The sequence below is a fragment of the Myotis daubentonii genome, chromosome 16 (genome assembly GCF_963259705.1).
Source record: "Myotis daubentonii chromosome 16, mMyoDau2.1, whole genome shotgun sequence".
NCBI classification, from domain to species: Eukaryota; Metazoa; Chordata; class Mammalia; order Chiroptera; family Vespertilionidae; genus Myotis; species Myotis daubentonii.
Window position 1 is genome coordinate 36,826,057 of NC_081855.1, and position 23,575 is coordinate 36,849,631.

A 23,575-nucleotide genomic window follows, 5' to 3' on the forward strand; every position below is an offset into this window, starting at 1 on the left:
CCCTCGGTGCCCCGGAACCTGCTGTGAGTGGACACACCTGTCTCCACTCCAGGCCGGGGAGCACTGGGCAGGAAGAGTCCACGAGTACAGCCGTGCTGGTGGAACTGTCGGTGCCCTCGGGGTTGGGCTATGGACCTCCCTCTGCCTCCCTCCCTGGGGACCCCTGTGGATCCCAGCGGGGCTGGAGAGTGGGGGCCAGGCAGTGCCTCTTGTCCCATCAGACCCCCCAGGAGCAGTGGCTGGTTGAGGACCTGCATTTCCCAAAGCATCCTGGGAAGGCAGTGTGGCCAGAGGAGGGACTCTTGGGCTGACACACAAATGACCCAAACAAATGCACAGTCATCCCTCTCATTTCTCCTAACCAATCGTAAGTCCTGAAGGTTCTGGCTTTGCCTTATTTTGCCCCCACCCAAACCTGCATTGCTGGCCATGAAAAGAGGGCTCTAGAAATATTTATCCTGTCTGGGAGGGGGCCAGGCTCCAGCCTGATCTGACATGGCATGCAACCTTGGATGGGTTGCCCCCTTCCTCGGGGCCTCAGGTTACCAGAATCCATAAAAGGGGGGTGATCCACCCCTGAAATACCTACATCTGAGGGGGACAGCCGGTGGAGAGAGGAGGGAATACACACTTTGGAGGTTCTGCGGTTCAATTCTGACACCACTGCTTACTAGTGGCATTTGGGAGCTTTTCCGTCTCACCACCTCCATTTCCTTAACCATCAGATCGTGGGGGTTGTGCCCAGTGTGTAAGGTGATTGCAATAAATCGAGACAAAATGGGTATAGAAGCTGACATGTAGTTCATTGGTTTATTGTTCCCCTCCCCTCCACTAGAGTGTCAGCCCCACAAGGCAGGGACGTCGCGGGCGCCCAGTAGGAACTCCCTAAGCAATTGCTGATTGCATGGATGGGCAGAACAAGGTGCTCAATCCATGACAGCTCCACGGCAATCCTAAATGTGCTAAGACAAAAAGCATTTGAAGTTCACGGTTGTTGAGAAAAACAAAACACCTCTGGAAAGCAAGAAATAACCGTCAGGGTTGGCACAGGTCTGTCGCTCTGTCTGCCGGGCAGCGGAGGACACGAGGGACGCCGGGTGTGTCTGCACCAGGGGATGGACATGATGTGCCCATGAGGTCCAGGTGGAAAATCCGTAAGTAAAGTGGGCTGAGGCGGCTGGTACTTGGCAAACTGGGGAGCCCCGTGCCTTCTGTCTCTTAGGGCTCCCCCTCTCTAGCGGACTGTGGCCAGGTGGCACTGCAGGCCCAGTCTACAGGTGCAGCTGATTTTACAGGAGAAGCCAGAAATCCAATGGAAAACAATTCATTTTTTTAAATAAAAACACAAATAAAAGCAAACAAACCCATCTCTGGCTGGGAGGAGCCCTGCGAAGTCGCCCAACCCTCTGGGGCAGCCTGGGCAGGAGGAGGGGGGCCCGATGGTGGAGCCCTTGGAGTGACCCCCATTGAGTCCTTGTCTCTCCAGCCTCCTTGGGCAGTCCTGGCCCCCGAGACACAGGAATCCATTTGGAAAAACGCGGAAGTGCTGTCCTGATCCAAATGGCCCATGCCACCCCCCGCCAGGGAAGCAGCCGCGGCCTTGGGTCCTTGGGCTCAGGGCGTATCCAGGCGATAAGTCAGCCCGCACAGTGCCTGGCCCAAGAGGAGTTCAGTCAATATTCATTGAAGGGCCCTCTTCGGTGAGACTTTGAGCACAGCCTTCCCATCCTGGGCCACATCTGTATAATGGGCACAGTGACGTGGTCCCACCGACCTCACAGGAATAATGGGGAAAGCAGGTGAGATTATGGGGACAAAGGTTTTCTGAAGATTGAAAGTGCTTTACAGATTCAAGGTGTGGTCATCCTTGTTGTCATTATTATTAGGAGCAGGACAGCGATGCCAGAGCAGAAGAGGGGGCCTGGGACCAGAAGAGCAGAGAAGTTCCAGACTTCGCAAGGAGGATCAGGATCGAGCCACTAGGGCTCATGCAGAAAGGGGGGGTGTGGGGGGGAGTCATGCCACAGGTGCTGCCCATAGAATATAGAAACTATATAAATAACATAAATATTTTCTCATATATCTTAGCTATATAAATTATTCTCTTTTTGCCCTAAAGTCTATATATGTGAGGTAGACAACAAATACCCTGTGAGTGATTCCCTTAAAGCTCTATAGAATGAGGGGTTAGTGGTAACTGGTCCCCAGGGTCCCAGCAGGACTGAGGTGGACCTTTGGGGGCAACTGGAAGGGAAAGGGTGGGAGCCATAAAAGAGAAGAAAGGGCCGGAGGGAGATGACCCCATAGGCTGAGGGGCCCTCAGAGCCTGCATCCAGGCCCTTGGCCTGGGTTGTCTGTGTTGGTGGCCAGCCATGGCCTTGGTCCCTCAGAGTCTGCCCTTTATCCTCCTGCACCCCCGGCACTGCTGGCCTTGGAGCTGGGGTGCAGATGGCGTGTTGGGGGATCATGCTCCTCTTCCTGCCGCTGCAGGCCTCGGGCTGAGCCAGCGTGGGGGCAGAGTTGGGTCTCAGAGGAGCAAGATGGACGGGGCTGGCAGAGCGTCTCCAGGCAGTGGGCGTGTGGAAGAAACGAGAAAACCAGCCCTCTCTCCTTTTTGCTCTTTCTGCCAGGTGTGGGCCAGCTGCTTGGGTCAGTGGTCAGTCCAGAAAGGGGTCTCATCAGAGCCTCTGGGGCCAGAGATCCTTCCAGCAGCCTGCAGGCGGCCCGAGCCACTGAAGAGAGGCAGCGCGTCTCACCCTCGGAGGTCTCACCCCGGGGCTCCTTCCTGGGGCTCGCATGGCGTTTCTGAGCATTCAGCTGACTCTGAAGTTTCCTGTTTCAGTGGAGGGTCAGCAACTCTGGGTTCAGGGAGAAAGGAAGCTGACAGAGGGCGCGGCCGGGCCAGCAGAGTGGCCAAGGGCATCCCAGAGGAGGTCACTTCCTCCCGTCTGGCACCGAGCCCTGCTCTGGGGAAGCACAGCCTCCAGCAGTGATCCCTGCGAGGTCTTGGTCCTGAACCAGAGGGTTGTGTGCTGCTCAGTGAGAACCCTCAGCCTGGCAGGTCTAAGCGGCATGTGCGTGTGCAGGCGTGTGTGTGTGCACGCATGTGTGTGTGTGTGTGTGTGTGTGTGTGTGTGTGTGTGTGTGCCAGCCTCTCTCTCCTCCTCCCACACAGGGCCTTGGTAGGTATCACTGAAAATGTCCAAAGGGTTGGAGGAAATCAGCAAAGTTACTTCCGTTTTTTAGGCAGAGGGCCCATTAGTAAATAAAGGGCCCCCCCAAGAAACCAGGCTTAGCAAAGACTTTCATGTCCCTATCCCGCCCCAGGGCAAAAACCTTAAGTAGATGAGTAGCCGTAAGAGTAGAAATGTAACCAGAATCAGGACGCATAAGCCAACTCTTCTGTGTCACAAATGTCAACTGTGTTGGGGCCTCACAGCACAGGGGGACCCCAGCCATGGGGACCAAAGCCAGCTCAAGGGGAAGCTGAGACACTGAGCTTGCCTGGCACCACATCCCTGCCTGGCACCAGGGGGCTGTCACCCTCTCCTGGGCTGGGACTAAAGGTTCTGTGTCCCAGAGAAAACTGGGAGGGTCCACTGTCTCCCTGTGCAGCCTCGATGCGCTATCAGAGCCCCACCCCGGGGACTGCGCTCCCTCTGGGTCTTGCACCCACTGGTGCTCTTGCTGAGCAGGGCTGGGTGGGTTCGGGTAACAGCTCTCAAGACAAGAAAGAGGCCTCAGCACAGGCAGATTTTAAAAACATAATCAAGGACGCAGTATCTGACTTGGTCCACGCAAGCCCAGAAAGCTTTCTTTTCTCCAAACCGACAGCTCCCATCCCCTGCCTTGTCCCTCCTCTCTAGGCAGTGATGGTTTGTGGTCCCTGGGTTCGCTGAGACCTGAGCAGGGCCCACGGGAGGGACTGACCCATCCCCGCCAGGCTCCAGCCTTGGCTTCCAGCGGACACTGCCACCCTGTGCCTTCTTCATGCAGACGCTCAACTCCCTGCATCTTCCCGGCTCCAGGCCGCTTATCCTAGGAACGGAGACGGCAGGAGATTTCTTCCGTCCCCTCTGACACCTCGGCCTGCCCTCCTCCTGGTCTCTCTCGTTTCCTTCCACATCTTTCCCACTCCGCCTTCCTGCTCCAAGTCCTCAAAAAAGACTGGGGACCCCGGGGTTCAGGGTGGAGCCTGCGCCTCTCACGGCCGAGTGTTGAGGGAGGGGGAGGCTGCCAGGCGCGATGGTGAGAGGAGTACGTGTGCCTGGCACGCACGTCGATGAGCGCATGCATGCAGGAGTATCTGCCCCGAGGGGCCAGCTGGGCAGCTGGGCGCTGGGCACTGAGGGAGGTCCTGGCAGTGCCCGGCTGGCACACTGGGCAACAGACCTAGTGCTTACAGGTGTACACGAGCTCCTCCTGCACGCACTGCTGGCACTCCACGTAGCAGCACCACTGCACCTGGCAGTGGCAGGAGAGGGCCACCAGGCGGCTCTGGGTGTCATAGCCCCGCCCGCAGCACAGGCTGCTGCAGCTGGCTTCCCGGGAGCACACTCGGCCTGCCGTGCCAGGGGAGTACTTGCTGGGCCGGCAGAAGCTGGGTGAGTCCTCCATGTAGACCAGGTCCCCAGGCCGGGGGGCCAGGCCCTTGGTGGCACTGCCCAGCCTGGCGGGTGCCCACAGCTCCAGGCGGCCCAAGGCCTCGTTGGTGGCACTGGACACCTTGACCGCCGAGTCGTAGCGCAGCTTCAGCACCTGGCCCGTCTCTCGGAATGGGGAGAGCTGCTTCCAGCAGGTGCGCACAGCGCAGGAGCCCGACACGCCGTGGCACTTACACGTGGTCCTGAGGCCACTCTTCACGGCCTGCGAGGAGAGGCAGAATGGAGGCGGGGTCAGGGGCCCGGGGTGCCAGCGCCGGCGGGGGAGTGGCAGGAAGATGGGAACGTAAGCCAGGTGGCACCTGTGTGCAAACCGGCCCGAGGCTCCTCTTCCCCTGGCAGAAGCGTCCTGTGCTAACACGCACGCCGTGGTGAGAGCAGTGTGGGCTGGACCTCAGCCGCAGCCCCGTCCCTGGGCCAGAGTCCTTGTGGCATGGACGGCGTGCACAACTGAATACAGCAGCCGTGGGTCGCACGACTCAGTGATGAGGGTGCAGAACTCGGTTTCCTAAAGCGTTGGAGCCCCGCCTCCCCCAGCCTTCCCAGCCCCATAGACCGGGACCCTTCACCCCCTAGTCCTCTCGCTATGTGACCTCAGCCAAGTTCCTTCCCTCGTCTGGGCCTCCTCCTCTTCCCGTGTGTAAAATTGGAGGAGGAGTGGGGGTTGCACCAGATCAAAGCTTTCTCACTTGTTTCTAACTCTGTTGGCTGCTAAGATCTCCAGGAAGGCTAGTCCTTGGAATGGAGACCCCTTTCCAAACATGCTCCTGCCTCACCATGGCCTGTCCCAACCCTGGCTCCCACCCCTGGCCCGGCGCTGTGACCCCCAGGACCCTTCCCTGTTTCCCGGTCACGGGCCAAAGTCATTGCCCAAGGGATGCTGGCTGCAGGAAAGAGGTGCCCAGCCTGAGTGTGTGCTGGGGGCAGATGGGGGAGGACCTCCTGCGGACCTCGCGCTCCGGCTGGAAGGGCTCGGGGCCACCAGGAACCTGCTCACCTTGATGCCCACGTTGGTGTTGTGGGCGTCTGCCCGTGCCCGCAGGTCTTTGCTTCCTCTCTTGGGCCCCAGGAAGTTGCTCAGGAACTTGGTGCTGTACTTGAGGTTGTCGCCACACACGCCCCACTGCCAGGCCTGCCTGCTCTCCAGGCCCGGAGAGTCGTCGCAGGTGCAGCGCTCCATGCGCCCGGCGCTGCAGGCCCGGGCCAGAGTGTGGGTGAGGGCGGCCGAGGACACCGCGTACAGGAAGGCCGTCTCCTTGAAACCTGGGCCGGGGAGCAGGAGGAGGGGCATGTGAACCCGAGGACGCAGCTCGGGCCGCCGCCCTGCCACCCGCCCTTCGGCTCCGGCTGCGAGTTGCTATTTAAGATGGGACTTTCCAGTTCACGGTGGGGATATGCCCAGACTCCCCCGGCGGCAGGTCAGGGGGACAGGTGAAAACACCGAGGTGCAAAGAGAAGTGACTTAGGCACCTGGTGAGGGACAACGTTGGGCCTGAACCACTGCCCCTGACTCCAAGTCCATGTGTGAACAAGTCGGACTAACCCACTTCTGAAACACGCCCCCATGAATGGGCCTCATTAATCCAGGACTCGGCTCCCTCAGGACTGTGCTGGATTCGCAAGGGCACTGTGGCCTGAGCACAGGGGCCAGGGGTGTGGGAAGGGCAGACTCCCCCCGCCAGCCCTCCGGCTCCAGCCCTCCCCCTCCCAGCCCTCCTGCCCCCAGCCCTCCTCCTCTCTGCCCTCCTGCCCCAGCCCTCCCTGTCCCAGCCCTCCTGCCCCAGCCCTCCTCTCTGCCCTCCTCCCTACCTCTCTTGAGCAGGCCCATCCTCCCCTCCAGGCTGCAATTCCAGCGCTCGTGCCTAAATTGGAACTGGCACTCGAGCAGGCTGAGGTGGGCAGCATCCTGCAAGGTCTCAGCCAGGCCAGGTTCCCGCCGACAGAGCTGCTTCTGCCGGCGGGACAGCTTCAGCAGGTCGCACTGCTTCAGGTGGGCCCCGCCCTGAGCTGGGGCCACCGCGGTGCCCAGCCCGGGGAAGGGCGTCAGGACCTCCCGTCCAGTCAGGCTAGAGAGGGCGAGAAGGGAGACCTGTGACCCTTGGGAGTCCCGATGGGGCGGCGGAGTGGGGGTCGGGGAGGGAACTAAAGATGCCAGTTCTTGAGGACGTGGGCAGGTGAGGGGAAGGGGCCTTCTTGGAGGGGTTCGTTATTTCTGGGAGGGAGGCCAGCCCCATGGGGTTATATTCCCTTTTTGCAGAGTAGGAAACCAAGGTGCTTCTAACAAGGGCCAGTACAGGACCCCAAGCGTGTTTTCTAGATGCCAAAGTCTCTGCCCTTCTTACCCACCCAATTTCCCAAACTTGCCCAATCAGAACCATCACCCAGGGTCCTTAAAACCCAGGTTTCCAGGATCCACACTTAGCAATTCTGCTTCTGTTGGTCTGGAGTGGGGCCTGGGGAATCTGTATATTTGCCACACCCCTGGGCAGCCTCAGTGATCAGGGAAGTTTGGGAAATACTGCATGCAGCACTGGCTGCTGTCCAGAGGCGAGGGCCACTTTCATTCCAAGGCGGGGCGGGGGGAGGCCGAGTGCTGTAGACAGTGAACAGACACCCAGCCATTCGCCCCACAGCCCTTTCTCCCTTACATATGTCACTGCCCAAGTAATCCCACGCCAACCTAACTTGTTCCCAGATAGATCTTCAACCATCTGGCCACTCAGTGCCTGTTATAAGAAATACTTGGGGAATATTCACGTGGATGGAAGAATGGGTGGAAGGAAAGAAAGAAGGAGGGAGGGAAGGGAAGGAGGGATGGGATGGTGGGTAGATAGACAGACTGACAGATGGGTGAGTGAAGGTGAAGGAGCTGAATTTCCATTAGGCCATCAGCCCCCGACTTCTCGTTCTACAATATCTGAAGTTCGTGGGTTCTGGAATCCGGCTGCCAAGTTCTAAGCCTGCCTGCCACTTCCTAGCTGTATAACCTTGAAGGCTTGGTCTTCTCCTCTGGAAATGGGAACAGCGATCCTCTCTACCTCCTGGGGGTGCTGGGGGGATTACATGAAAAGTACCAACCACAGTGCCTGGGACAGGCTAGAGTTTCTCAGAATCCTTTCCTCTTGCAAGATGCTTGACTGTCTTAACTCGGGCAGAGTCTTCCCTTTGTCCAGATAAGGAAACAAAGGCTTTTTGAAGAGGCAGTGACGGGCCCGCCCGAGTCGCCCAGTAGATCAGCAGCAAGGTGGGGACTAGGATTAGAGCTCACCTCACCCTCCCCAGGGGTTCGCTGTGAAATGGTTCTACTAGTTCAAAAATTCCCTGTCCCATACCCTGGTGGCCCTCTGCGAGGGTGGAAACTATATCATCCCAGATGCAGGCTGGAGGACGTAGCCCCTTTCTGGAACATGCTGGCCTCATGGTCAAGGTGAAAGAGCCAAGGTAGGACCACATGATGGCTTTCAAAGCTCCTGCTTGAACGTGGCACTGGTCATTCCTGCTCTAAGGCAAGCCCTGGCCAAGCCCTGAGGGGTCAGAAAGGCCCATGTCCCATGCACACAAGGGCACAGTTCTCCTGTTTGGAGCCACCTGCCCCAGCCAGGACATCTGGCTAGATGCCATGCCCTCCTTGTCTGGGTGGGTGCCGGTCCTGGCCAGGCCCCAGGTGCCCCCAGAAAGTGCCTGTAGATTCCAAACCCATCAGGTGCAGCCAACCCAGCATGGAGCATATCTCTGAAACCTCCGAGCAGAGACAGATGCTATCAGGCTCCTCCTGGCCCAGCCTGGCCTGGGTTCCCCTCCCAGACAGGGTGAGGGCAGGGACCCGTTAATCATTAATCTGGGGGCAAATGGGTAAATTTCCAGTCCACCAGGTCTACACCCAAACCCCTCCCTGCAGCCTGGCAGGAAACCCTTGGAGCTTGACCCTTGGCTGGTCCACAGCAGAAGCTGAGGAGGCCCCACCCTGACTGGCTTCCAGGGTGGAGAGCCACTGGGGGGCTGCAGGGAGCAAAGGGGCAGCAGCCATGCAGCCCCTCAAATGTCCTCTCCACACCAGGGACAGTGCCCATGTTTCAGAAATTGGTACTTTCCTTGTAGCAGCTGATTGACAGATAGCAGAACAAGCAGGGGATGATAGGGATTTTGATCAACAGTGTTGCACGTCCTTTAAGGCCTGTCTCAAATGCCATTTTAAGAATAATAGCTATTATTGTCGTATCATTACAAGTATATTATGTTATATGAGATGATATATCTACCACTTTGTGAGTCTTTATTACTAAGCCCTTTAAATTACTATGTAGACACCTGAAGAGGTAGTGACTGGGCTGAGTCGCCCAGCAGATCAGTAGCAAGGTGGGGCTTAGGATTAGAGTGCACCTTACCCTCCCCAGAGGCTCTCGGTGAAACGGTTCTACTAGTTCAAAAGAGTCCTGCACCCTGGTGGCCCTCTACATGGGTTGGCTGCCTTGCTGCTCTGGCCTGTTGATTGAACCAATGAGGGTCACATGACCTAAGCTGGGCCAATCAGTCCTTTCTCTGGGAATTTGGAATTTGAATTATGAGAGCATACAGTTGCTTTCTCTCTCTTTTTTGGTGAATGGGCCTGTAACTCAGGTGAGAAAAAAGAAAAGGAAGCTGGTCTAAAGAGAGAATGAGCTAATACATCAAGAGAGTGAGAGAGAAAATTGGGGGAGCAGGGTCTTCCTGGGGTCAGCTGTGTTCTTGCTTGAGACGCTCCTACCTATAGTACAGTGTCAAGACTTGGAGTTGGTTTGTCTAACCAAGGGTGCCTGCCACCCCTGACCGGGTCCTTATGCCAGCTGTGGAGAACCAGCGTGCCCCAGGCTGCACCTGTGAGCCAGGCTCCGCACCCTTTCCCCATCCACAGGCACATGTTTTATTTTGTTTGTGTGTGTGTGTTTTTTTTAATTTCATGTAATAGACCCTGTGATTGATGGCCCAGGAGTCCAGTATGAAGTCGGTTAATTTTATTAGCGGTAATGACACTAAGTAGCGATTAATGGTGGGGAAAGGCAGCCACCCGCACAGGGACCTCAGGCCACACTGGGCCTTGGGCTGCCCAGGGCTGCCCTCAGAGAAGGCTCCCGGGCACTGCCCCTCAGGGCCTAGAAGGAGGACAGCTGGGAGCCCTTCTGGGACCCAGTTTTCCCCTTATTTGTTTTCCATGTTGCGGTTTGAGATCATATTTCCTTTGAAGAAATAGGGCCCTGACATCAAATTTAGAAAACACCGGAAGGCATCTCCTTAAACGGTGCTTGTGAACTCTTCTCCACGTGCCCGTCCCAGGGCGTCCGCTAGGGAAGGCTTCTGCCTGGGTCTCGGAAGAATTCTAGGTGGTGCAGGTTCCGGTCTGTTCCGGGTCAGTGGACAAAATCCTCTTCCCTTAAAGAAGCCACATTCTCTGGCACCCCAGGCCCGAGAACCCCACACACCAGGCCCCTCTGCAAAAATCTCAACGGCCCACATATTAGTTAAGCCCCAAGGGAGTAAACTGGAGAAGATCAAGTGCCCTTCGTTAGTCTAATAAATCCAGACAAATCTGGGGCTCTAATAAAAACACTGCTCCTCGGTGAGGCCAGACTGTCAGCCAAACAAGTGACCAGCGTTCTGAACCAAAGAGCAGAGGACGAAGAATTTGCAAATTTGCTCATGGCTCTTCTGGGCTGAGCTCCCAGGCTTCCCTGCCTGACTCGTGCTCCTGAGCCTCCTGGGACCTCATTGGTTGCACCTTCTTTGGCCCAGCTGGTCTCCCCCATTCCTGCATCCAGTCCAGCTTCCACAGGCTGATTTCCAGATTCGCCTCTCCCATTAATAAAGTACACGTGACCATCTCCATTCTCCTCCCTTCTTGGGCCCCAGCCTATATCCTCTGCCCCCTTGGCCCATGACTCTTAGGTTAATAATAAGACAAGAAACCCCCACTCCCATACAATGAGATGCATCTGGCTTTGACTCCAGACCATCACCAGACACTTCCCTGACCACCTCGTCTCCCCATAGAGTGGGAAAAGACAAGGGTGCCCCTCAGGACTCCATCTCACATTCTCCCCCACCCCACCCTCCAACCCAGATATCTCTTCTGTCCACTCCTGGCCCTTGACACCTCTCCCTCCTTTCACATTCCCCAAGGCCTCCCACAGTTTTGGCTGAAGCAGCCCCATCTGGGATGACCTTGAAGTTAGCAAAAGAAGGCTCTCCAGGCTTTGGGGATGGCTTCCCAGGAGACTGCTTTGGTTTACCGTCAGCAGGACTCAGGAGCCATCAAACCCCTGACAAGAAGTGGGGTTCATCCTGGAACAATCACCCATCACTGCTGGAGTGTGGGGACCCAAGGACCTCAGGCCCCCAAGGCAGTTCTGATCTGGGCAGTTGGGTCCCAGGTCTGCCCTCACTGGCTGGTGACCATGAGGACATCCGCTCGCACCTTGAGCCGTTCCATCTAACAGGTACACGGTGACTAGTGCGAGAGCATGACCGGGGCCGGACGGCTTGAATTCAAATCCCACCTCCACCTCTTACTAGTCGTGCCACCTTGGAAAAGGGACGCCACCTCTCTGTGTTTCATCTGTAAAATGCAGGTCTCACCGTGCCTGCCTCACAGGGCTGCCTTGGGGTGAAATGAGTTCCCATTGTAACGCTCTTAGAACACTGCCTGGCACATAATAAGCTCCAGGTAAGTGTCCTTCTTAAGTACCTACTATGTGCTGGGTGCTGGGACCCCCTCCTGCCCTCAAGGAGCTCACAGTCTAGAGAAAACATAGCTGAATTTGCAAGAGTGCCCAGGCTCTCCTGAGGCCCCGGAGAAGGGGCAGGGGAGGGAGAAGGAAGTTTCGAAGCAGCCCAGCTCCCCGAGGAGCGATCAGTAGCTGCTCAGGGGCCCAGATCATCTGGGTGAGAGCCTGACCGCGGCCAGTCTCCGTCCTGCCTGTAGTGGGAGGTGGGGTGGGGGGCTGGGGGGAGGCAGGAGGAAGCTCCCAGACCTGGCAGGTGGGAAACACTCCCCATCACCTGAGGGTGCCCCAGGCTCTGCTTTTCCACTCCCCCCTCCACACTTGTTTCTGCTTGAGAGGGTCTGATGGGTCCAGAGGAGGCCACCCCCAGGATGTGGTGGGTAAGTGGGGGTTGGCACAGGACAAGGCTGGTGGTTTCCAGGGCACCAGGTCATGCCAGCATGTCTGGACCCTTAGCTGGAGGGGCCAGGAGCTGTGCCTGGCACCAGGGCCCATGCCAACTGCAGGCAGCTGCCTGGGAACCAGGAAAGCCTTGCCCTGCCTGGAGCATTGGCCTTGGCCCTACAAACCCCATTAGATGCTCTGATAACAGGCTTCCGCTGCAGGGCCGTTTACATGGTAAGTGCTCCTTTTGTGCTTTCATCTCAAACATCTCAGCCCACTTTCCCAGCCCTCACTGGAGACTCCCTCTCTCTCTCTCTCTCTCTCTCTCTCTCTCTCTCTCTCTCTCTCTCCCTCCCTCCCTCCCTCCAACTTGTTACTCCCCTCCGTGCTCGCTCTCCATTACTCACCTCTTCCCAGAAGGGGAGAGTTAGTGAGGGCGGTGACTAGCCCAGGAAGAGAGCATCCATGGTTCTGAGCAAACAGTCCTTCAGAGAGGGGGCCCCTCAACACCCGCCCCAGGCTTCTCTCCCCTCTTCCTGCCCTCAGCTGCCCTGGGCAGCACATCCTTCCCTCCATCCTCAGGCTCCTGCCCCCTCTCCTGGAGTCAGCGTCCCCTCACGCCTCGCCCAGGAAGAAGTCCTTGATGAGCAGCCTGGCCAATTCAGCCGTCACATGTCCTAGCTTCACCCCCACTCGCTCCTTTCACTCACCCACTCATTTAAAATCAAGATGGAGGATTTTATTGAGCATCAGCTTCATGCCAGGTTTACCCACAGAAGACTGAAATAAACAAGGACCTTCACTACTTTCTTGTCGGGGTCCCCCAGCCCCTCCTGGGTCCAGCCTTTCTTTGCCCCCCAGCTCTCAACCTCAGAACCCACCTTGAGGACTGCATCTCGTCACCACCTCCCCCCAGGAGCCCACCAGAGCCTCCCCCCCACCCCCGCCCCGCCCAATCCCTGGCTTAGAGGGAAAGAGCCGGTCCCAGCTGTGGGCTTTGTCTCTCCAAGAACAGCTCTGCTTCCTGTTTCCGCAGACTGGGCTGCCCGCTGAGGCTGGCATCGGGGAGACGTGCTCGTGAGCTAAGTGGGCAGCAAGCAGCCCACGCAGCAAACATGACTTGCATCTCAACGATCTCCAGTATTCACAGCGTAACAAGTGCAACATCTGGGAAGGAAATGGTCCCTCCTTCCTCCCTCCCGTCTCCCTCCCTCTCCACTCAGGCTCAGGCTGAAGCTGAGGGGAGGAAGCCTTCATCACATGCATGGATCAGGTGGCACAGAGGGTCCCCAAAGTCACTCCTGTGCAGAGAGACATCCCGCGCCTCTACATCTCCCCCAGGTCCCTGGCTGGGTCCAAATGTACACCATTTGAATTATTATCTTTTAGGGCTGAATAAACCCTGCAAGATCACCCTGTCCCAAGGTTTTGCCATGATGGCTCCTGGGGGTATCTCAGAGGCTTCTGGGGGGAAGGAGGAGGGCAAGAGGTTTGCCAAGTGTCTGCTTTGAACTGCCTGGTGCCTTGAGAATCCTTGTAAGATTGTCCAAGGTGACCCACTGAGTTGGTGGCAGGGCTAGGACTATGCCCCAGGTCTCCTAACTGTTTCTATCAAGCCATCCGGTGGTCTCCGCTTTCAGTTTCAATGTAAAGCTTCAGGTAATCAAAATCAGACACCACCACAGCAAATGCCTAGGATGATGGGAGTACAAGACAGGTAGGTTTGAAGGGAAGGAAACCTGGGCAGGACTCCTCTGGCCCCTGGCAGCCCAAGGGAGAGAAGGTCCCTTTGTTTAAAAGGCTACTTCACCCTGGTCTAACACTGACTCTTCTTTCAGCCAAAAGTCAGAAACAGAGCTTCTGACTTGAGAGAAGCAGCCTGCTTATTCACACTAAAGCAAGCGAGTCCGATATGATGCTAGAGCCGAGCACATACTTTGCTAGAAAGAAAAATGGTCAGAGGAGAGCCTCTGGGATTGTGAAGACGGAAACTGGGGGCCTGGGGCAAGGAGGGGGGGGAGTAGAGAAAAGGGAGGCCAGGAGCCCTAAAGACACGCTTCCCAAGGTTCTTTGGTCCAGAGGCCCAACCCTGGCCCAGGAGAGGAGCGGAGTAGGAGGCGTGGAGTGGGGACGGCAGGGAAAGGCGAGCAGTTGCTGAGGCTGCCTCTCCTCATGGCAAGCAGCACCCCATCCAGCTCTGCCCCAACCACGGGATGCTGGCTCCTGGACTGGGCGACTCTGGCCAACTTAGGAATCATGGTAAGTTGACCGACCAACTATAACTAGTGTGGCGTGCTCTTGAGTGGCCACCTTTCCCCGTGGACAGGCAGGCTCCGGCTGGGCTGTGGGTCCTGGGAGAGCCAGGCCCCTAGGGAATGGCTCATGTGCTCACTCTGTGACAAGGACAGTTCCATTATTTGCAGATGCTCTAGGCAGAGATGTCCCGTGCTGCAGACTTCATTTGTCCTCCCTCAGGTCCCAGAGATGGCCCATGCCCCTCCTCTCAGCTCCAGAAATAGGAGGGACCTCCTCGGCTGTGGTCCAGGACAGCCCAAGGGGATGCTCCCTCGGGAACAGAGCGGGGGCCTCCAGAGCAGGACCACAATAACGTCCCACCTTGGACCATGCTGGCCTCACAGCGAGCCCAGGCTGCAGCACAGGGCGCGGCTCCTCAGGCCAGGCCAGTCTCCTCCTTGCTCTCCAGCCATGGCTCTCAGTCCAACCTCCATGCCTTTCCTCATGCTGTACCTCCTACCTGGATGCCTTTCAGTCCAAAACCCCTCGTGGATCCCCTATACCTATTTATGTATGTATGTATGTATGTATGTATGTATGTATTTTAAATATATATGTATACATATATATACACACACACATACATATACATACATATTATTGATTTCAGAGAGGAAGGGAGAGGGAGAAAAACATCAATGATGAGAGAGAATGATTGATCTGCTGCCTCCTGCATACCCCCTACTAGAATCGTGCCCTTGTCCAGAATCGAACCCGGGACCCCTCAGGCCACAGGCTGATGCTCTATCCACTGAGAAAACCAGCAAAGGCCCTGTATCCTTTTATAGCCACTGCCCTTTCCAACAATGCAGAGAATGAGAAAAGGGACACAGAGGGCCCGTCCAGCTCTAACATGCTATGATGCTTGTCCATCTCTTCCAGGAAGACCTCCTTACTTGTCAGCCCCGTTCCACTTTACCCATCCCCTTCCCCATCTTCCAATTTTGCAGATATAGTAGCATTAGTTTTGTGAGGTTGGCACTGTTTTCTCCCTCCTCAGGGCCACACAGTCAGTGTCTCCTAGTAGCCTGTAAGCTCCTTGGCAAAGATCATAGTTTCTTTTCTCCTGAGGTCCTCCTGTCCCCAGCCCAGGTCTTCCATTCTAAGCAAGTGTTCCTCAGACACCTGCTGGCTGCATAAATCCCACAGATGTCCAACCCCTAGAGTGTAGCTCTAGGCTCTCCCTCAGCCTCTCCCAACCCTACTTCCTGGCCTTCCTGCTGTCTGGCTCCCAAGCCCAACCTGGCAGACTCTGGGTGGGCATGGCTCTGAAGGAGCCCGCCTGTAACCACGCCCTCCCTGGCCCTGAGACTGTGATCACTTGTGCGTGCTCTCCCCGGTGCCAGCGCTCAGGGCCACCTGGCTGTGGTCAGTCAGACCCTGAGTCCTCCAGCCCCCTCAGCCCCTGTGGGGGCAAACTGTGCTCAGGGCAGCCCGAACCTCCCTTTGATACCCAGTGAGGGCCAGCCAAGAACTTGGCCCAAGTCTTTCTTTAACACTCAGCTTGCACAGCCTCTGGTGGTGACACGTGCTGAAAGTTTGCGGTAGGTTCACAAGCCTTTACCCACAATTCCAAACTCCAGACAGCTCTGAAAACTGCCGAGTGTTTGCACAGTTGGGAGGAACTCACGTGGCAGAGACCTGACCTGAACCAAAGTGAGAATATTTACGGTCTTGATTTATCCCAACACGTAGATGCTTCTCTGCAAAGATGAAGTGTCTGATGATGGGTGCTGGCCTAGACCTTGCTGGGGATGTCATGTTATACATGATGTATGCATTATATCACCTTTCTAAAATCTGAAAAGTCTTCAATTCGGAGGCGCATCTGGCCGCAAAGGGATTGTAACTGTCAAGAGAGCAGACCTTCTCTGCTCTTGTCCTAAAACCAGTTTCCTTGGAAATTCCAGCGCTGACTGAACATGGGGGTCTAAGTATTTCCTGGCTCTTTAAGACTCTTCAGCCCCCCTTCCCTCCTTAGTCTTCACCTCTCCAGTGAGGGGTCTGGCCTTGAGGCCACTGCCCTACCCCCAAGCGCATCTCGGCTGCCACTGGATCCCCATGGTAGGCCACGTGGGGCTGACTCTGGTGTCTAATCAGGCAAGTCTCTGCTCTCTGCCTGGCTTTTAGCTCCTTCCAGATACAGGCCAGATCCTGGCAAAGCAATGTGTGCTCCAGAGAGCCAAGTGTGAGCAGATGAAAGAACAAATGTGATGAGGTAGAGAGGAGGGTTCTGGGGGAGAGGAAGGACCAGGGAAAGGGAGAGGTGACTGCCCACCCAGGCATTCACTGCAGACCAGGAGCAAAGCTAAGGCCTGCAGGAGGGGCAGAGGGGGGGGGGACTCAGACAACAGCAGGGCCCCAAGACCTCTGCTTAAAGAGAGCTATGCATGGCCAAACCAGTTTGGCTCAGTGGATAGAGCGTCGGCCTGCGGACTGAAAGGTCCCAGGTTCGATTCCAGTCAAGGGCATGTACCTTGGTTGCAGGCACATCCCCAGTAGGAGGTGTGCAGGAGGCAGCTGATGGATGTTTCTCTCTCATCGATGTTCCTAACTCTCTATCCCTCTCCCTTCCTCTCTGTAAAAAATCAATTAAAAAAAAAACATTTAAAAAAAAAAAAGAGAGAGAGCTATGCATGAATTGGAGACATGAGCACATGAAGAATTGGGTAACAAATTAAGAGTTTAAGACATGAAGTACAGCCCAGCCAGTGTGGCTCAGCAGTTGAGCATCAACCCAGGAACTAAGAAGTCATAGGTTCGATTCCCGGATGGGGTGCATGCCCGGGTTGTGGGCTCAATCCCTGGCAGGGGATGTGCAGGAAGCAGGCATTTGATGACATTTCTCTCTCTCTCCCATCTCTAAAAATTGAGAGAGAGGGGGAGAGGAAGTACAAGAGATGCCTATGATAGAAGCCAAGTGAAAGGTTGGGTCTCAGAGGGCCTGAGCTGGCCAGACAGAGGCAGGCCTCAGCTGGGGCTCAACAGGAGTATGAGGCAGAAATGACTCGGTTGGCTCTGGATTCTGAAGAGTAGAATTTAAATCTTGGTGCTCCCAGCCACTAGCTGTGTGGCTTTGGGCAAGGCACTTGGTCTCTCTGAACTTTCCCCCACTCGCCTGCAAATAAAGATAATTGTGTCAGTACCTACCTCCTAGGCTGTCACAATGGTTAAATGAGATGATATGCACATAAAGTGCTGACCACAGAAGGATTCCACTTATACAATGACTGGGTACAATTATACAATGGGCTAAAAACGAAGAGAGGAAGGAGCAAATGTCACTAAAGATGCTCCTTAACTTGGATGCTCTAAGACAGATCATGACATTTCTCAGACTCCTTATACACAGATAGCATTTCAGCACTTTTATATGCACTTATTTAACCCTCACAACAACCCCATGAGGTAAGGATGAACCCATTTTATAGATGGGAAAACTGAGCTCAGAATAGCTAAATGACTTGCCTGGGCCACACTTTCGCAAGGAGCTGGATGAAGGATTTGAACTCAACTTGTGTGACTCCAAGACTAGGACCTTGGGCTGCCTCCAATCCTACTCGGGCTGAAGCCAAGGTGGTGTCCCCTCACAGTACCTGGCCCGCCTCCTTTTGAGTCCAACGTCTACCTGAGCACATAAGCCTAAAGGTACCAGGACCTCTCTTACTTGGGAGATGCCACTCCAGGAGTCCCCCTGACCTGCTTCCCTCCCCTCCTTTTCCCACTCCACAGCCTCAGAAACTTCACCACCATCCACTGAGGAGGCTGGTTTCACCCTAAACCCAACTTGAGAGCCCAACTCTTAGGGGCGGGGGGTAACAAGCCTGGCTGAATTCCTTTCCTAAACACAATGATTCTTATCAGTGATGTTTGGCTTCCAATCCGCTACCCCAAAGCAGTAAAATTTATTTTACCCTTTCTTCCCTTCGACCCTGGTTTTCTCAGTACCCAATTAATTCCTAAAAATGTTTTCTGATTAAAAATAAATACCATCCAAATATATAAAACACTTAATGGATTTTTTCTAAAAGACCTGTACACTGAAAATTACAAAACACTTTAAAATGTAAAAGCCCTAAATAGAGAGAGATGGCCTGTTTATAAATCAGGAGACTCACTATTGTTTAAATGCCAATCTCCTATAAATTGATTTATAGATTCATTGCAATTCTAATCAAGATCCCAGCAGGCTTTTCTGTAGATATTGACAAGTTTACACTAAAATGTATGTGGAAATATAAAGAACCTAGAGTAGCCAAAACAGTTTTGGGGGAAAAAAATGACAGACAATTTATCGTCCTTGGTTTCAAGACTTACTTAACAGCTACAGTAAGCAAGACTGTGTGGTATTGGCACAAGGATAAGCATATAAATTAGTGGAATGGAAAAGAGAGTCCAGAAATAGGCCCTCATCTATTGGCTCAATCAATTTGCAACAAAGATGACAATGGAGAAAGGATCATCTTTTTAACAAATGGTGCTGGAACAAGTGGCTATCCACGTGAAAAAACAATGAACTTCAAACCTTACCTCACACCACACACACAAAGTAACTCAAAAAAGAATCATGGACCTAAGTGCAAAAGCTAAACCTATAAAGCTTCTAGAAAAAAACACAGGAGGGAAATCTTCACAACCCCTGGTGGCAGAGGTTTCTTGGACAGGATACCAAAAAAGCACAAACTGTACAAGAACATGTTGAAAAATTTTACTTCATCAAAATTAAAAACTTCTGTTCTTCATAAGATACCAATAAGAAAATGAAAGGGCAAGCCACAGACAGGGATAAAATATTGCCAATAGTTTCTGACAAAGGACTTGTACCCAAAGTAATAAAAACCCTTACAGCTCAACAATAAAAAAGCAAATAAGTCAATGAAATAGATATTCAAATGACCAATGGTCACATAAAAAATATTCAACACAGCATTCATCAATGGAAAAACGCAAATTAAAACCACAGCAAGATACCAAGACATGCCCACTAAAATGGCCAAAATGAAGACTGACAGTAGCTGACAAGAATATGGAATACTTGAAATTCTCACACATTACTGTGTGAAACGGTACAACCACTCTGGAATACTAGTTGACTGTTTCTTATAAAGTTAAACACATACGTATCATGTGATCCAACAATCCGGTCTTAGATGTTTATCCAAGAGAAATAAAAACACATGTCCACAAAAAGACATGTACATAGCAACTTTATTTGGAATAGTTCCAAACTGGAAAAAAAACCAAATGTCTATCAACAGGTGAGTGAATAAACAAATTGAGGAACATCCATACAATGAAATACTATTCAGCAAAAAAGGAATGTGCTACTGATATATGCAACAACATGGATGACTCTCAAGACATTATTTTGAGCAAAAGAATGCATACAGCAGAAGCTATATACCATATGATTCCATTTATATGAACTTCTACAGTGGGCAAGACTAATGTATAATGACAGAAAGTAGAGAAGTGGTGGCTTGGGGCTGGTGGGGGAGGGTTGACTGCAAAGAAGCACAGGGGATCCTTTGGGATGAAGGAAATGGAATTGTGGTGGTGGTTACATGGGGACAGACGTTTGTTAAACCCAAACTGTGCATTTAGAACACGTGCATTTTATTGTCTGTAATGTTGATTGGGGGGAGGAGGGGAGTTAAGGTTGTGTTTTGCTTCCTTACAATGATGACGTCCCCATAACCCAAGAAGATGGCTAGAGCCCCAGCAACCACCAAGAGTACTAAGCACTGTACTGAGCACTTAGTAGGTGCTCAGTACATCCTTACTATAACCTATCTTTCATTCATTGGCTCAATTCAGCCTCACACCAGCCTTTAGGATGGCTGTTATCATCACCCAAACTCAGCAAAGTTAAGACATTTGCTTAAAGTCACACAGTTAGCAAGAGGCATGATCTGGATTCTAACTCAGGTCTAGCTGTGCTTTTCATAAACTTCTCTGTACCATCTCCAGAGAGGAAAGAAACCCAATAAGCACAGAGGTCATACATTTAAAAATAACCACGGAAGTCAACTATGATTTTAAAAGTTGCATCCGAAGGAACGATTTCTAGTTACAAAGCCATTGGTCTGACTTAATAACTGGATTGGATGACACGGCCTGTCATGGGTCCAGCTCATCACATATGCAATGCATGTTCATTTGTAAAACATCACATCAGTTAATACTTGCAGAATTCTCACACCAAAACATGAGCTGCTGAATAATCCTAGACTCCGGGCGAGGACCAGCCTGTTAGGAAACCTTACTACCTCCAGGTGCTAAGGATCCTGGAGCAAATGACTTGACCACAGACAACACAGAGAATGGTCCAGAAATAGGGCAAACCTGGGCTCCTGACTTCAGGTCTACCTCCCATCCCACCATCAACGGGCCATCCTTTGAGAGCCCACCTGACACACCAGCAGAGCTCAGTGCATCCTGTCTCATTATGGAGGACAGGGGAGAATGCTGTGGTCTCACCCGTTCCACTGCACCCACGAGAGTTGGACAGAATTAACTAAACAGGGGAGGGGGGCACCCTATTTGTAAGCTGTGATACTAGTTATTATGTTCTTACTAGAGGCCCGATGCACGAAATTCGTGCAAGAGTAGGCCTTCCTTCCCCCAGCTGGCGGCACCAGCTTCCCTCTGGCACCCAGGACCCAGGACCCAGGCTTCCCTTGCAGCCCCGGCTTCATCTGGAAGGTCGTTTGGCTGTCTGGTCTAATTAGCATATTACGCTTTTATTATTATAGATTACCATCAACAGAATTAGGCTCCAGGTTCATGCAGAAGCCGTAGCAGCAGCTGCCAGCTTACTGTGGTTTGGGAAGGATGGTCGTTTCATCTCAAAAATGGGGCTAGTAATACATGACCTGCTTGAAACAGGGAGTTGGACCAGAGATCCTTTGGGGGCCACGTCCAACTCTTAAGTCTATGATTCTAGGATTTTGATGATCCCAAAAAGATTGGCTTCACTGGCTCTCCTGATGTTTGAATGTTCTTTTATCAAGATGCCAAAGCACTTCACCTTATAATCAGAAATGAGACTTCAAAAGCAAGTGACCTGGAGAAGAGACAAGCACATTGCCTCACATTCTCACTACAGTGTGGATGACTGATACACATTCCTCCCAGAGAGCAAATTCTGATGGGAAGCTGGGAACCCTGGCCTGACTGGTGAGCAACAGGGCTTCCCCAGGGAGAACTCAGGCTCTATGAGACCAAACACATAACAGCGCGAGGCCCAGTTTTAGCTTATTCTCTTAGTGTTTGTCCTACTCCCCAGACGTGGTGGTGGCGGCTTAAATGTACATTGCCAGCTCTGCCCAGCCAGGCTCACAACCTGGAAGAGGTGGCTCCAATACTCACAGCACCCCTCTCACCCTTAACCCAGCCTGAATCATCGCCCCTCGCATTTCCAAGGCTGTGGCCGTGCTCAGTCCTCAAACTCTAATCCCATGCACTGTTTCAAACTCCTCTGCTTTCCTACCACACCAGCCAGAATGGTCCAGGCTTCCTCTCCATTTCGGCTCAGAAACCCTTGTCAGAGCTGGGATATCATCATCATCATCGGCATCGGCATTAGTTGAGCATATACTATGTGTTAGACATGTCCTGCTTGCTTCACATGTACTAACTCATACAATCTTCATATGAAATAGGAACTATTATCCTCATTTTACAGATGAGAAACCAAGGCACAGAGAGGTTAAGTGATTTGGTCAAGAACACACAGCTAGCAAGTAGCAAAGTTGGGAACTGAACCCCAAATCTGTTCCCTACCCATTATATCCTGCCTGCTGAGGCAATAAGTGCCTTCAAGCCTGAAATCATCAGAAAAAAACATGTTTGTGCACTGCTCTTGGAGTGGGTCTAGACTAGAGGCTCCGTCATACCATCATCCCCTTCTTTGTAAAAGGGGTCATTGTAGCCCTAAAGACTAAGTGAGTGGTCTTCCCACGTCAGCAGCAGCTGAGCCTGGAGCTAGGGTTTGAGCTGACAATCCCTTGTCCCTTCCATCTATTTTAAAAAGAAGCCATTGCCCACAGCCCAGGAGTGTTTTAACCAGAGGTCATGACCTGGAAATCAGCCCCGAGTCCTTACTCCAGCCTGTGAGGACATCTCAGACACTTACTCGCCCCTCCCTGGAAGGCCCTTCAGAGCAATCTCTGCAGGTCACTTGTTTGGTGTTTCCTTGCCCTCCTAGTCAGACTGTAGACCTCACCTTGGAGTGAAGATCATAAAAAGTGGCGCGAGTCAAAGTAACAGACGGCACGCGGTCGGAGCAGGCTTTGGGTGGAGGGCAGGGCAGGGCCTCACACCCACGACCCCGGCTCCCACCCCAAGTGCCTGCAATCCAGCGCCAGAGAAGGGGCTACAATCCATTGCCCTGAAAGTGGCGCTGTGCAAACACCCCCAACCCGCCCCGCGCCCTCCGTCATTCTCCGGAGAATTCACCCGACGCTCTGTCTGAGTTTTGGTCGGATCTCCCCAGCTGACAGTTCCCTCTCGGGTCTGCAGCGGACACTCCTCCCGGTCCCCCGTTTCCTCCGCTCTTCTCGGACCCGTGCGATGCCTTCCCCGGGCCTCCGCGACAGGACCCCCCTCCCGCCCCCCCCGCGCCCCTCCACCCGGCCTCGAGGTCTCCGCTCCGTGGGTCAAAGGCAGAGAGTGGAGAGGGAGCCCGAGGCAAAGACGGTGGCTAGACGGAGCCCACGATGGGGAGACGGGGCCCGAGTGAGAACCGGAGCGGGCATCAGAGCGCCGACAGGCACCTGGACGCACTGGGCCAGGGTCCGAGATCGCGCGGAGGGAGCGAGATGAGGTCTGGGACAGGGAAGGTGGGAAGAGCGCCTGCGAAGGGGACCCAGGCGCGGGACTCCAGAAGGGGCAATGGGGTCTGAGCCCAGGAAGCGAGAGACTCATTGGTGGCGCGACCCCCGACCGGGAGGTGGGTCTGGGCGCCGCCAGAGTGAGGTCTGAGTTCGAGATCCAGCCTGGGCCGGGCGCAGCGGGACGGGAAAGCGGGCCCTGCGGCGGCCGGAGGAAGGGCAGGCAGGAGGGCGGGGGCGCGGCCGGGGGTTCGGCGGACACTGACCCGAAGTAGGCGGCGGCGGCGGCGGCGGGCAGCGCCAGCAGGCAGAGCGCGGCCAGGGCCAGCGCGGGCGCGGGGCGCATGGTGCCGGCGGCGCGCGCCCAGGCGCATCTCCCAGCGCCGCTCCGCGCTCGCTGCACCGGCGCCCGCAGCCCGCGGCGCTTTAAACCCGGGAGGGGCGGGGCGGGGGCGTGGAGGGACGGGGAGGGCCGACGGCCACCCCCCGGCGGCGAGCCCCCCGTCCCATTGGCGCCGCCGGCCTCGGCCCGCCCCGTCGCGGGTGGGTTCGCCGCCTCGGGCCCGCCCTCGCCCCGCCCCCATGTCGCCCTCCCACCGCCCCAGGTGAGAGCGCACCTGACGCCGTGCCCACCCGGGGACGCGGT

General features: G+C 54.4%; 1 protein-coding gene across 1 annotated transcript; it reads right to left on the minus strand.

Moving 5' to 3' along the window:
• Positions 1-829: 829 nt before the first annotated feature.
• Positions 830-23,339, minus strand: WNT9B (Wnt family member 9B). The gene is made up of 4 exons (XM_059669824.1): positions 23,196-23,339; positions 6,471-6,727; positions 5,659-5,924; positions 830-4,866 (listed from the first exon to the last, which is right to left on the minus strand). The coding sequence occupies exons 1-4, from the start codon at positions 23,273-23,275 to the stop codon at positions 4,393-4,395; spliced, it is 1,077 nt and encodes a 358-aa protein (XP_059525807.1). The 5' UTR covers positions 23,276-23,339; the 3' UTR covers positions 830-4,392.
• Positions 23,340-23,575: the final 236 nt, after the last annotated feature.